The 15,343-nt window shown below is 46.7% G+C and overlaps 1 protein-coding gene across 2 annotated transcripts; it reads left to right on the forward strand.

The window, feature by feature from the left end:
- The first annotated feature begins 8,270 nt into the window (after positions 1-8,270).
- Positions 8,271-14,202, forward strand: LOC128337162 (SLAM family member 5-like). Of its 2 annotated transcripts, XM_053277860.1 has the most exons (4): positions 8,271-9,382; positions 10,387-10,728; positions 10,884-11,183; positions 11,950-14,202. In XM_053277860.1, the coding sequence occupies exons 1-4, from the start codon at positions 9,328-9,330 to the stop codon at positions 12,072-12,074; spliced, it is 822 nt and encodes a 273-aa protein (XP_053133835.1). In that variant the 5' UTR covers positions 8,271-9,327; the 3' UTR covers positions 12,075-14,202. The 2 variants fall into 2 exon arrangements, with proteins under 2 accessions (XP_053133835.1, XP_053133834.1); XM_053277859.1 differs by lacking the exon at positions 8,271-9,382 and having other exon boundaries at positions 10,182-10,728.
- Positions 14,203-15,343: the final 1,141 nt, after the last annotated feature.

The raw sequence follows: 15,343 nt of genomic DNA on the forward strand, positions 1-15,343 counted from the left end.
GAAAAATAATGAAAACACCCAAGTATCTCACTGATGACCACACGTGCCCGTAACACAAGGCAGCAGTGAAAGATGAGAGGATGGTGTCTGATAAATTTCTGAAGACAGACTTTTCAGATGGTTACTACAGATCACACACCTTCTATATCATTGCAGGTGTTTATACACAGCTGAAAGTCAGTCGGTTTATCTCCTAGGATCTCCAAGCTAGCTACAGTTTACCTGCATGCCGGTCTTCCTGAGCAGGCTGCAGAGACGTGCAGATACTGCTTGAGGAATGTTTCTTCTTGCAGATTCTATAAGGCTCTATCATATGGACACTCATTTCACTTCCCTTGAAAATTCCCTGAAAATTCTCAGTGGTTTTTCCTTGAGAGAATCGTTCTCTCACACCTGCTTCCAGTTTCACTTTCTATGCAACTTGAGCGCCAAAGTGGGAACCTGACTTCCGAGTTGGATCCCTATGCGAACTACAAGGAAACATGTACATTCTCTGAATGTGTACAGGTATGCCGGTCACAGATTTTTGGATTCAGATGGGTGCATGCGGTACATCCATCTCAGGAAAATGCAGCGGAGAGAGGGACATTTTGGGTCAGAAAAGAGGCCAGGGGAAAAGGGTTGTACACCCCTGCTCAACTGTTGTTCTGCTTTGACTGTATGCCCAACCACCACCAGCATTTTGGAAACAAAAAAGGAGACAAATTGTGCATCTCCCACATCATACAGTTTGCCCCAGGATGTCCACCATGTCCCACAAACTAAGAAATACATGAGTTAGAAGGAGGAGCACCACTTTTAAATGAGGGGAGACTTTCCAGTGTGGGATAAAGTCCAGTAAGGTGCAAAGGACAAGCAGGACTTCATGGGCGGTGTTTAGTAAAGCAAATGGAGATATTTGCCTTCCGAGATGTGCGCTAGGATGCTGGTCTCTTGAAGTGTCACTGCAGCCATTCTTTGTGCAGGATCAGGGCATTGGCTACAGATCTCAGAGCACCCACATACTGTATTTTCACGAATATAACTCACACATGAATCTAGCCTGGGCGTTTTCCAGATTACCCACTCGACAGAGGTAAAATGCTTCGGTTTGGAAGATCACATTCAAAATGTAAATAAAGACTGTTGCACAAAGCTACCAGCAGGGGAGCAGTGTTATGAAAATGCCACAAATGGAAAATACAGCTATTTTTTTGCGCTGCACATGCAATGTTATAGCACTATATTGCAGCGATTAAATCCGAAACAAGGCATCCAAAATGTGAACAGCACCCTGCTAACTGTGGTGCCACAACAGAGGAAATATGGAAGCGCACTTAGCAGATACGTTGTGACCCGGTTGCAGGGTCTAATCTAGAAAGTGCCCTGCAGTTGATTATCAGTTCACATCTAGCATATCAGCCAAAGTTAATAAAAAGCATCACAGGCCACTTCCTCAACCTGGGACACCAAGAAGAGGTATAAGTCCAGGAGCACTCCCAGACTGTGCACCTGTTCCTTCTGGTAAACTGTCACCCCATACAGAACAGGCAGATCAAAATCATCTCCTGAGTTCTGACCCCACAGAATGAGTACCTCCATCTTATCTGGATTCACTCTCAGTTTGTTATCCCTCACCCAGCCCATTACCTCCTCCAGGCAGGTATTTAGGGAGGTTATGCCTTCTCTGGATGATTAATGACATGGAGAAATAGATTTGGGTATCATCAGCATACTGATAACACCCTGCACCAAACCTCCTGATGATCTCTCCCAGGGATTTCATGTAGATGTTAAACAACATCGGAGACAATACGGAGCTCTGAGGGACACCATACAAAAGTTCAGATTTTGAAGAACAACAGTCTCCAAGGGACACTTTCTGGAATGTGCCTGAGAGGTAGGAGTGGAACCACCACAAAGCAGTGCCTCCCACCTCCAACCCCCTCAGACGCTCCAGAAGTCTACTATGGTCGATAGTATCGAAAGCCGCCGAGAGGTCCAAAAGGACCAACAGAGTCACACTTCCTCTGCCCATTCCCAATTGGAGATCATCCATCAGGCCGACCAAGGCAGTCTCCACCCCACAGCAGTCTGAAATGGGTCTAGATAATCAGTTTCCTCCAAGACTGACTCAGGTTGGGAGGCCACCACCCTCTCACTTACCTTGCCCAGCCACGGAAGGTTGGAGACAGGCCTGTCGCTGCTGAACTCTCCTGGCACGAGAGGGAGGGCAAAGGGCAAAGGGCAAAGTGCCATCCGCTCGGCAGGCCGCCTCCCTCAGGGGCCCAGGGACATTTATCTCCCCGTGTCCAATTGCAGCTATGCCCATGGTCAGCTCTATATTGACCTTGGAGGAAAGGGGGGGAGGTGCTGAGGGAGGCACAAGAGGGACGGGGAGGAACAAATGGATTCTAAGGACATTCTACGCTACACAGGAAGTGAGATGAGACAGAAGAGGAAACGGGTGTGGTCGGAGGGCTGTGGCCAAAGTGGAGGTGGTTGGAGCATTGTCCTGAAGACAGGGCAGAAAGAAACACACAAGGCTGGGTGAGAGGAGTCCAGAGAGAAAGCTGGCAGAGAATGGAGATGGAGACACACAGCATTTGGCTCCGGCTCCTGCTTTTGGCTGCCCGGCATTCAGGTGAGAGCAGAAATCTTCAGTTGCTTCCTAGTGTCAAAAGGGGGTCCAGAGCAATCCAGGGCTATCCAAACATCTGTGGAGTGATGCATCCCTGTAATAAAAGGGTGAGCAACCACACAGCTTCCAGATATTAGGACTTTTAAAGCACAACTGGGAATTGAAAATCTAGAGCCATGCAGCCGGTGGGGTCTTAGATCTGTGCTTCTGGGGAAAGTCCAGTGTTTTTGAAATTCAGAAGGGTTTGTGAAATGGGAGGGATAACCCCCCCCTACCTAAATGCAACTGTGAGATCCATACCAACTGCATTGAATGTCAACTCTGTATATAATGCTGAAATCTGGTCAAGTGCCGTAATGAAGATATTGATTGAAATGGTAGAGAGACTTCTGCTGTTCAACCAGTTTAATGTCCCAAGACGTGCATATGTGTTTGCATTGCCATAATTATTTTAGATGTGAGAATGTTGCTTCCATGGCACCAGCAGATGAGGCAAGGCCAAAAGGCAGTTGTCTTTCTCATCCAATATCAGGACATTCATGTATGCATATTTGCGTCCTGTCCTTTCCCATGGGCTTGGGGTCTACAGAAACAGAACAGTGCTTGCGCTTGAAGAGATGGATCCATGACCCTCAAAGGGGTGACGGTATAATTGAATAAAATGGATATGCCCAGAGGACAAAAGTCAGAGAAACAAGGTGAAGCAGAACGATTAGTTTTAAAGATGGATCTTAACACAGTTATAGGACACTTTGCTCTTCGGCTACATAAGGAGGAAGGAAGCGGGTCAGTTGCAGCTTATCATTCTTCTGTCCTGTTGTCTGAAAAAAGGCTGCTTGTCTCCTTTCCTTAAAAACCAAATAGGCACTGCAAGTGATCCAACCCAGACTCTTACTCAGCTGAACAGGATCCTGGGAGGATCCGTCTCTTTTCCTGAAAAGTTATCCTCTGGAAAACCAGTGCACAAAATTTATTGGGCCCTCAGAACCAACACCAGCAAGTCAATTCCATTTGTGCAGGTCAGGAATGGAACCCTGGAGTGGCTCAATACCACAGTCCGTTTTCGGCAGCGTCTAGAAATGGCTGACGAGACCACGCTAAGGATCAGGAACCTGGAGGTGGAGGACAGTGGAGTCTATGAACTTTGTGTGACAACGGTGCGTCCATCAGTGGTTCAAGAGGCCTTATTCAACCTCACTGTCTATGGTAAGTACTACTTATGTCAGCATCCCCACCCACCCGATGCTGGAACGTGGAATGTGCATGTTGGATATGGAATAGGATCAGCACCATTTACCCTACGCATTTACTGACAGCCATGGAACACAAACGCCATGCATTTTTCATTTGTGTCCCACAGAGCCAGTGCCAGAACCACAGATCTTCCACCAAGTAGTCTCCAAGGCTTCAGACGGATGCAACGTGAACCTGCAGTGTCAGGTGCCTGGAAAGTGGGGATTTAATGTCTCTTGGAAAAGAGGGAACCCCCTCAGAGATGTAGAAGAAGGTTTGGACTGGTACCAAGTATCCAGTCATGGCCAGGATCTCAATTTGTTCGGGCAACCACACTCATCAGACTCCATTTTCACGTGCCTGGTCAGCAATCCTGTCAATCAGAAGAACGTCTCGGTCAACTTGCTCAGCATTTGCTCAAATCAAGGTAAGCTAATCATCCCTCCCCACACTCCATCCTGACTTTCCCATATCCAAATGGGCTGCTTGGGTTAGGAATATTAACGTATCCTTTAAAATATTTTATTGGTGTTAAGAATCGGTCCTAAACAGGGTCCCTGAAAATGGAGCTTTGGATTTGAATTCAAATTAGGTTTTTTCAAACCCAGTTGAGTTTGGGCAAAAATTATTATCTGCTCTTATCCTGGCAAGCGAGATGTCATTGTTGAGGATACTAGCCAGGCCAATCCAGAGGCCTCACACTGCCTGCCAATTAATGTATGTGGATGGTGTTAATGGAGAAAAATGTATTGAAACTATCTGGAGAATATGGCTGAAAGCCCCCTTTTCAGGATTCCTGGCTTAACTAGCTGGTTCTGTTTTAATCCCATCAGGTCTGGTGGCCGCCATCTTGGATGACAATTGTATTCTGTGATGTGCAACCAAAGCAAACACTGTGGAGGCCAACTAGGTAGACATTACTGGCTTGTTATTGTGGGGGATCGCAGGCCGGGTGTGTACACATGTTCTCCTAACGCACATCTAAAGAGTGGATCCACCCAAAAGAGCCATTCCTTTCTCATTTCTTGCAGGAGCAGATGCCCATCTCTCTTGGAGAAACCTAAGAGTTCCTATGATTGTGGTCGGGCTCTTGGGGCAGATAGCTGCCATCACCTTACTGAACATCTTGGAAAGAAAAGCTGAATAGTCGTAGCTAGTTGAAGGAGACCACGTGACATAGGACAAAGATTTCCACACCTGGAGATGTCTAGCAGGCCTGTAGGAACATAGGAACATAGGAAACTGCCATATACTGAGTCAGACCCCATTGGTCTATCTAGCTCAGTATTGTCTTCACAGACTGGCAGTGGCTTCTCCAAGGTTGCAGGCAGGAGTCTCTCTCAGCCCTATCTTGGAGAAGCCAGGGAGGGAACTTGAAACCTTCTGCTCTTCCCAGAGCGGCTTCATCCCCTGAGGGAATATCTTGCAGTGCTCACACATCAAGTCTCCCATTCAGATGCAACCAGGGAAGACCCTGCTTAGCTATGGGGACAAGTCATGCTTGCTACCACAAGACCAGCTCTCCTCTCCTCTTATAATTCCACTATTGAAAAATTAGTTGATCCTCTAAATTGGGACTACTCAAATCAAATCAATCTTTATTACTGACTTTGACCAGCATAAAGTAGGTTACATAAGATCGGCATTAAAACAGGCTATGTCCGGCACTGAGAGTATAGCGACTAAAAGCTTCACACTTATACAGCTACTGCTAAACTATGGTGAGCTCAAACTACAGTTAAGACAGATAGAATTAGTGTAATAAGGGTAAAATGGGTGAGACTATGCAGAAACTTTAAGTGGTTAAAATCTGGAAATCTTGGAATCTTAAAATCCTAAAATCTTGACATCTTTAGTCCTGAAACCTGTAAAGTTGCAAGTACTATGAAATGCTATAAAACTAAAATATTATACAAATATGAACACAACGGATATTTATATACCACTTTTCAACAAAAATTTCCCAAACCACTTTACATAGATATAAGCAAGTAAGTAAGATGGTTCCCTGTCCCCAAAGTGCTCACAATCTAAAAAAAAAAAACCATAAGAGAGACACCAGCAACAGCCACTGGAAGGATGCTGTGCTGGGGGCGGAGAGCGCTTTAGAGAATGATGAAGCTGTGTCAGGCCTGCTGAGATCTTGCTGCCTGTCAGACCCGACAAACTTTACACACTGCTGCACAAAACCTGGCAACATCATGGGTGGTAACAGGGTTGGGTTGGGTTGGGCTGGGAGAGCGACATTGAATTGGCTTGAGCCACCTGGGGACTTGAGTATTAGTGGGAGGATGAGGGGGATATGAATGTCTCTGTAGAATGGGCAATGGAGGAGGACATGCTCCGTTTTTTGCCCAGAGTTGCAGGGACACAGGGGTTCTTCTGAGAAGGGAGTCTCCCTGCACCTGCCTTCTAGCTCTGCTGAGGGGAGGGCACCACAGTGGGCCAGGGTGAAGGCCCTTCTGTGTTTGGGGGCTTCCAGCTGCATTAGGTATAGGGCGGGGAATGCTGTGTATCTTAGTCTTTCATTGATGAGGAAGTTCAGGGCCCTGCCTAAGTCAGTTTGCTGCTCTCTGTCCATTATGCACTATTTGATGAGTGTTTTCAGCCTGTTCGTAGCCCATGGCAAGTAAGAGGGAAGGGGAAGAGTCCCAACGATGACATTTTTGTCAGAAGTGCCCATTTCCAGTCCAGTCCAGTGGGGGGGGGGTAGTTGTCCAGTCCAGTTGTTGGAGGGCTAAACCCAGTGGGTAACCAATAGTTGAGTATGGCCTCCACTTTCACCAGACCTGTCTCCAGATGTAGGCTAGCATTAGAGACACGCCATGGTACTTGAAGAACTGTTCTGAGGAATTTGGACTGGACAATCTCCAGTGGGGCAAAGTTGGAGAAGGGGCCCAGTTGGGTACCATAGAGGAGTTGCACCAGCAGTTTGGCTTCAAACAGTTTGAGGGCTGCAGGTATGTAGTGGCCTCCTCTTGATCGGAAGAATTTTAGGATGGCCGCCCTGCTCCTCTGTGCACTTCGAGCAGCGTGAGAGCCGTGAGCGTTTCTGGTGCCAGAGACGTGGAAGACCACCCCCAACAGGTATTTAAAGCATGAGAGCTGCTCAGTGTTGTGCCCATTTATACACCAGGGGTGTGTCTTGGGTCTCTTAGCGATGGCCATGATTTTGGTTTTGTGATCGTTGATTTCCAACTGGTCTCCTGTGAGGGACTACTCAACTTCGGCCCTCCTGCAGATGTTGGCCTACAACTCCCATATCACTCCTGGGTATTGGCCACTGTGGCTGGGGAAGCTGAGAGCTGCAGTCCAAAAAGGTTCGAGTGGTGAAGCTGAGTAGCCCTGCTCTAAATGTTTCAAGTTGGCACGTTATGCTGGGGCATTGCCACAGGCTCCGATATGACACTACAGCATTCTTTGCCATTTATGACCGAATAAACTTATAACTAACTTCTTTGCCATTTGCGGGTATGGTGGCAGACAGAATGCAGCCATCTCCGGGTCAATATACTTTACAGTAAGTATTAATCGGCTCAAAAAAAAAAAAAATAACAGATGCAGGCAGATAGAGAACCATGTAGCACATAAGAACCGTGGAAGGTGAGAAGACGCACGTTTCAGAAGAGAAACCTCTTTTCAGGTAGTTCGGGTCCACATTTTGACCCTAGCATTCCAAGTACGGAAAGATATTTATACCAAGAACTGGAAGAATGGCCAATAGATTGTCTTTTAAGACTTCAAAGCTCTGCAGATTTTCCTGGACATCAGCTCCATTCAGCACACTATAGAGATGGGCAGAAACTCCTTGAGGGGTGTAAGAATAGAATATATGAACACATATCACTCCCCCCACCACACACACAAAAAACCTCTCAGATGTTTTTCCTTGAGAGGGATCCTAAAATTCACTTCCGACTTCACTTTCCGTGAAATTTGGGTGCCAAAGAGGAAGCCTGACGTCCAAATAAGCTTACATAGAACCCTGGGCAAACTAAGAGAAAATGTGTATGTACTCTGAACACGAATAGTGTATCCGGGTCACAGAGTTCAGACTGGTGCACAGAGTGCATCTATCTTTGGAAATGCAGCAAAGGGGGCATTTGGCTTTGAAAATAGGCCAAGGGAAAGGGTTAAAGAGCCCTCTTCCACAGTGCCTTGCTCTGACCATATTAACAACCAGGGCAGCATTTTGGAAAGATGCAAATGTGGGCACAGCAAGAAACACCACTTCCACTTACTGGTAGAACTAGGTAAGTTCTATTCTCTATGTTCTTTTGACATTCTCACCGCCAACATTTTAGATTTTTTGTTTTATCACCAGGTGGCAGCAAACTTCAACCCCTGCTAACTTGGCAAAGAGGCACCTTTTAACGTGGTGATTTTCTTTTATTTAGCAGGGGGAGAGTAACTGGCCCTATCCACCCCCCAGCACAGTACCTGCAGTGACTGTTGCTGGTGTCTATCTTGTGTTTCTTTTTAGATTGTGAGCCCTTTGGGGACAGGGATCCATCTTATTTATTTGTTATTTCTCTGTGTAAACCGCCCTGAGCCATTTTTTGGAAGGGCGGTATGAAATCGAATAAATAAATAAACAAACAATAACTTCTTCATAGCAAAACACACCATGTTTCTCAAAGCAGGCCTGTTTGCATTTATTTCCCAATAAGCCACCCCGAAAAGCAAGCCATTTTCTGCCCCAGCTAACTGCACACTTTTTAAAAACATAAGGGCAAAGTGGGCTGGGTGATCTCTTTCACTGAGACAGCTACTTTTCCGCGACGCACATGCAACGTTGTAGCAGTATAACACAAAGATAAAACCCGAAATAAGGCATTGGAAATGTGAATGGCACCTTTCTGTCAGCTCAGGGACTGCAGTGCCACAACACAGGAAGTACGAAAGCACATTTAGGAGATCCGTAGTGACCCTGTTGTAGGGTGTAATCTGGAAAGCGCTCTGGGGAACCAAGTTTGAGAACCCCTGTTTTACTGCACAAGGGAGATACATCCATCACCTGCTAAATGGATCCTCCATGTATAACAGCAGCATACCTTTGGATGTTGAGGACAAAGAATAGGAGAAGATTGTTACCCCTAGGCCCTGCTCCTGAGCTTCCCAAAAGGAAAATACAGAGATTTCCCACACGCATGCTGCCACCCAAAACATACATGGAATGTTTTCCCCCATGATGTTTCTTTTGAGGGAGTGAAGTAGGCAGTATGCTGACCGTCAAGCGAAAGGTGATGAAGCTGAGGATGGTAGAAGGGGACAGGAGAAGAACCAATGAGACTCTTTGCTGTACAGGAAGTGAGGTGAGACGGGAGAGGAAATTGGTGTGGTTGGGGGGCTGCAGTCAAAGCGGAGCTGGCTGAAGCATGAAGCTGACGACGAGACAGTGAAACACGCAATGCTGCATTAAAGGAGGCCATTTCTGCGGAGAGGGAGGAAGGTGGAGGAGAAGCAGCGCGAAGATGGAGTCACGCAGCTCTTGGCTCACCCTCCTGCTCTTGGCTACCCAACTCGCAGGTGAGCAGAAATCTTGAGTTGCCTCCTTGTGTCAAAACGGGGTCCAGGGCAGTCCAGGGCGATCCGCACTCCCAGAGCAAGTCACTTCTGCTCCGTGGAGTGAGGCATCCCTGTCATAAAAGGGTGAGCATCCACGCAGCTTCCAGGTACTAGGACTTGAAAAGCACCACTGAGGACTGAAAATCTAGGGCCACGCAGGTGGTGGGGTCTTAGATCTGTGCTTCTGGGCAAAGCCCGTTGCTTTAGAAATTCAGAAGGGTTTGTGAGATTATAGAGGGGCCCCTGCTGTTCAACCAGCTTAATGTCCCAAGAGGTGCGTATGTACTTGGCCTACCAGAATTATTCTAGAGGTAGGCAGGGGGTGTAGCAAGGTTGGCATGGGCCTAGGGCCAAGAAGCGAAGTTGGGTCACTGCCCCCCTCCCCATGTCTTATTTGAAGAGGCAGAAGGGGGAGAGCGAATAGCAAGCTGCCACCTGGCCAATGGGCCCCCCTCCCTCAGGGGCCCAGGGAAACTTGTCCCGCCTTGTTCGATCCTAGCTGAGACCCTAGATGTAGAAATGCAATTCCCATTGAGTCGCCAGGTGTAGGCAGGCCGATCAAGAGCTGCCCGCCTTACTTTTAGGATGTTCAATTGATGCATATTTATGTCCTGTCCTTTCCCAAGGGCTTGGGGTGTGTAGAAACAGAAGGGTGTTTGAGCTTAAAGAGATGGATCCATGGCGCTCAAAGGGATGACAATAAAATCAAATAAGATAGATATGTCAGAGGACAAAAGACAGAAGAAGAAAAAGGGCAGAAATAGTATTTTTAAAGATGTATTTTTAAAGGGATATTTTTAAAGATGGAAACGGGCAGAAATAGTATTTTTAAACATGGAACAAATACAGAACACTTTGCTCTTCGGATACATGAGGGGGAAGGATGCAGTTGAAGTTGACCATTTTTGTGTCCCTTCGAGGGGGAAACACACTACTTGTCTTTCTCCTCCTTAAAAACCAAATAGGCACCGCGAATGATCCAGCACAGCATCTTACTCAGCTGAACAGGATCCTGGGAGCATCCGTCTCTTTTCCTGAAAAGCTATCCTCTGGAAAACCAGTGCACACAATTTATTGGTCCCTGAGAACCACCACCAGCAAGTTATTTCCGTTTGTGCTGGTCAGGAATGGAACCCTGGAGGCGGTCAGCTCAAGAATCCGTTTTTGGCAGCGTCTAGAAATGGTTGATGAGACCACGCTAAGGATCAAGAACCTGGAGGTGGAGGACAGTGGAGTATATGTAGTTTATATGACGGTGTCGCATCCACCAGTGGTTCAAAGGGCCTTATTCAACCTCACTGTTTATGGTAAGTACTACTTATGTCAGCATCCCCTCCCTCCCGATGCTGGAACGTGGAATGTGCATGTTGGATATGGAGTAGGATCAGCACTATTTACGTAGGCTCATTGACAGACAGTCAAGAAACACAAACGCCATGCATTTTTCATTTGTGTCCCACAGAGCCAGTGCCAGAACCACAGATCTTCCACCAAGTAGACTCCAAGGCTTCAGATGGATGCAACGTGACCCTGCAGTGCCAGGTGCCTGGAAAGCGGGGATTTAATGTCTCTTGGAAAAGAGGGGACTCTCTCAGAGATCTAGAAGAAGATTTGGACTGGTACCAAGTATCCAGTCATGGCCAGAATCTCAACTTGTTCTGGCGACCAAACTCATCAGACTCCATTTTCACGTGCCTAGTCAGCAATCCTGTCGATCAGAATAATGTCTCTGTCAACTTGCTCAGCATTTGCTCAAATAAAGGTAAGCGGTTTATTCTCTGCCCCCCTCGCCTGCCCCCACTTTCCCATTATCCACACGGGTGCTTGGGCTAAGAATATTAACATATTCTTTAAAACATTTTATTGGAGTTAAGAATCAGTTCTTAACAGGGTCCCTAAAAAGGGAAACTAGGATTTAAATTCAAATTAAGTTTTAAAAATTTAAGTTTGTGCAAAAATGAGTATCTGCTCTTATCCTGGCAAGCGAGAGAAGGATACTAGCTGGGCCAATGCACAGGCCTCACACTGTCTGCCAATTAATGTATGTGGATATTGTTAATGGAGAAAAATGCACTGAAACTATCTGGAGAATATGGTCGAAAGCACCTCTCTCAGGATTCACGGCTTAACTAGCTGAATCTCATCAGGTCTGGTGGCCGCCGTCTTGGATGGCAATTGTACTTTGTGCTGTGCAACCACAGACAACACTGTGGAGGCCACAGCATCTCCTTTTCCCATGCTGGCTTTCTTGATGAGAGCTTCTTTGAGGCCTGTCAGGTGACTTAGGGGTCCAGGGCAGATCTAGGGCCTTGGTAAACTGTGAAGAATCAAGAAATGGCTACGTCGTGCACCCTACTGTTGCAATAAAAAACTAAGTTTATTCTGACTAATTGAACTAGGTAAGCATTACGGGCCTGTCCCTGTGGGAGTCACAGGCAGGGAGTGCACACATGTCGTTCTCCTAACGCTTGGCCACATCTAAAATGTGGATCCACCCAAAAGAACCATTCCCTTCTTATTTCTTGCAGGGGGAGATGCCCGTCTCTCTTGGAGAAGTCTAAGAGTTCCTATGATTGTGGTCGGGCTCTTGGGGCAGATAGCCGCCATCGCCTTACTGAACATCTTGGAAAGAAAAGACCAGAACCAAATCTGAATGGTCATAGCAGGTTGGAGGAGACCACGTGACATAGGATGAAGATTTCCACACCTGGAGATGTCCAGCAGGCCCGTAATTCCACTGTTGGAAAATTAGTTGATCCTCTAAATCGGGACTACTCATATCAAATCAATCTTTATTCCTGTCTTTGACCAGCATAAAGTAGGTTACATAAGATCGGCATTAAAACAGGCTATGTCCGGCACTGAGACTATAGCGACTAAAAGCTTCACACTGTTATACAGCTACTGCTAAACTATGGTCAGCTAATGGGTGAGACTATACAGAAGCTTTAAGTGGTTAAAATCTTGGAATCTTAAAATCCTAAAAGCTTGACATCTTTCATCTTAAAATCTGTACAATTGCAAGTACTATAGAATGCTATAGAACTGTTTAATGCTATTGGGAATGCTGAAGCTGTGTCTGGGCTGCTTAGATCTTGCGGCCTGTCAGGACCCAATGAATTTTACATGCTGCCGTGCAGAACTTGACAACATTATGTGTAGTAACAGGGTTGGAGTCAGAGAGTAGGAGAGAGATGTAGAATTGGCTTGCCCAGCCTGGGGACATGCTTAATAGTGGGAGGATGAGGATGATATAAGTGTCCCTGTAAAATGGGCAATGGATGAGTACCGTATTTTATGGACTATAAGATGCTACGGACTATAAGACACACCTTAATTTTAATCCAGTTTTTCAGAGTTTCAACATATTAAACTGTTATCGAAACTGTACCGAAAAGTCCTGCTAGCTCCAGGAAAGGACTCTCAGCCTTGCTTCAGTTTGTTCTCCTTTCTTCTTGCCTCTTTCAATTGCTCCTACTCCACTCCTTGTTTTCTCTTCAACCTCGCTTCTCACCCTATTAAAAAAAAAAACAACCTCTTTTGTTTTAGAGCTTTCCTTCTCCTCACCAGAATGCACATACTTGGGGTGGGCAGGCAGGGGTCATATGAACTTCCAGAGGAGGGAGTGGCCACCACTTCGGCTCTCCTACTTCTTTGCACTTTCTTTAGCTGAACATGTTTGCAGAAAGTAAAACAGGAGGGAGAGCTGATAACGATGGTGCTGCTGGTGGTGATGTAAAACTTGTACGATCGGGGAGGAGGAGGGGGAGGAGGAGGAGTCCACGGCCCAAGCGGCGGAGGGTGAGCTGGAGCGGCAGTCCCCAGGTGGCACGGGGTTAATAGAAGGTCGCCCCCAACCCCCTCCTTTAGCATCGGTACAGGCTTTGCCGGGGGATAGCGCCCCCCCTCAAACCTGTTGGGCAGGCTTACAAGTATAAGATGCAGTTACAAGTATAAGACGCACCTGAATTTTGGTGGATATTTTTCGAGGGAAAAAGTGCATCTTATAGTCTATAAAATACGGTACATGCTCTGTTGTTTGCCCAGAATTGCAGGGGCACAGGGTTTCTTCTTCTGAGAAGCGAGTCTTCCTGTACTTGCCTTCTAGCACCGCTGAGGGGAGGGCGCCACAACGGGCCAGGGTCAAGGCCCTTCTGTGCTTTGGGGCTTCCAGCTGCATTAGGTATAATGTGGGGGAGGCAGTGTAGTTGTCCGGTAGTGTTAGGGGGGCTAGACCCGGTGGCGGGAGGGGGGGTGTAAGCTCCAGAAAGGAGCAGACTTGCAGACTTCAGGACCCATTTTGGTAGCGTCAAGGCAAATGGAGATGTGTGTTTTAGAGATGTACCCCTGTGAAACTCATTGCCATGTGAGTTACTTGCAAAGGGCACGAGATGCAACGTGATCAAAGAAGGGGCTTAGTTAAGGCATATCCACGCAAACCCAGCGTGCCCCATATCATTCACGGCTATTTCATGCCATTCAGTGCGAAACGGATACCTGGCCGAAACAATGGGTTTCCTGATGACCTTCGCTACCAGAAGACCAGCTCTTCTCCCTTCAACTCCTGTTATCCCCTTGCACTTTTATGTTACATAAATCAATAAATGAAGGGCACTGAGACAGGCCTGCCCCAATATCTTACTGCAGAGATATTAAAACTTTGGTCCTCAACTGTTGTTCCACTACAACTCCCCTCATCCCTAGCTTGTAAGGGATGTAAAATGGGTACAACTGCAAGGAAGCTTTACATGGTCTAAAATCTTACAATCTTGGAATCTTAAAATCCTACAATCTTCATATCTTTCATCTAAAAATCTGTAAAGTTGTAAGTGCTATAAAATGCTCTAGAGAATGCTGAAGCTGTGTCAGGCCTGCTAAGATTTTGTTGCCTGTCAGGACCCGGCAAATTTTACACGCTGCCACACAAAACTTGGCAACATTAGGTGTGGTAACAGGGTTGGAGTCGGATCCATGGCCCTCAAAGGGGTGACAATAAAATCAAGCAAAACAGATGTGTCAGAGGACAAAAGATAGAAAAGGGCAGAAATTGTATTTTCAAAGATGGATCTTAACACAAATATAGGACACTTTGCCCACCCAATAAGGGGGAAGGATGCGGGACAGTTGCAGTTTATCATTCTTGTGTCCTCTTTTCTGGGGGGAAATGGCTTCTTGTCTTTTCCCCTCCTTAAAAACCAAGTGATCCAGCATGGAATCTTAGCCCTTTAGGGACAGGGAGCCGTTTTATTTATATCTATGTAAAGCGCATTGGGAACTTTTTGTTGAAAAGCGGTATATAAATATTTGTCATATTCGTCATATTACTAAGCTGAACAGGATCCTGGGAGCATCAGTCTCGTTCCCCGCAAAGTTATACACCCCAACCAATCTGATCCACCATGATCACTAAATGGAACCTCCATATGTAAGAGCACCTCAGGATGCTGGGGACAAAGAACAGGAGAAGACTGTCACCTACGTCTGAGCTATTCAAAGGGAAAGAACGAGCTCTTTCACATTATTGCCTTTATTGTCCATCTAGCTCAGCATTGTCTATACAGACTGGCAGCAGCTTCTCCAAGGTTGCAGGCAGGAATCTCTCTCAGCCCTCTCTTGGAGATGCTGCCAAGGAGGGGAACTTGGAACCTTCAGCTCTTCTCCATCCCATAAGGGGGGAATATCTTAAAGTGCTCACTCTTCTAGTCTCCCATTCAGATGCAACCTGGGCAGACCCTGCTTAGCTAAGGGGACAAGTCATGCTTGCTACCACAAGACCAGAGCCCCCCAATACCGGGAGACTTGTTGTAGCCTCCCAGTCAGGGGACTCCTCGTGAGTTGCCACAGCAAAAAGCCGCACCAGCACACAATCAAAACAACGGGGAGTGCAGAGCACTCGCTCTGCTAACCTCGTTTAAGGGTGGG

This window comes from Hemicordylus capensis, chromosome 14 (genome assembly GCF_027244095.1).
Source record: "Hemicordylus capensis ecotype Gifberg chromosome 14, rHemCap1.1.pri, whole genome shotgun sequence".
NCBI lineage: Eukaryota > Metazoa > Chordata > Lepidosauria > Squamata > Cordylidae > Hemicordylus > Hemicordylus capensis.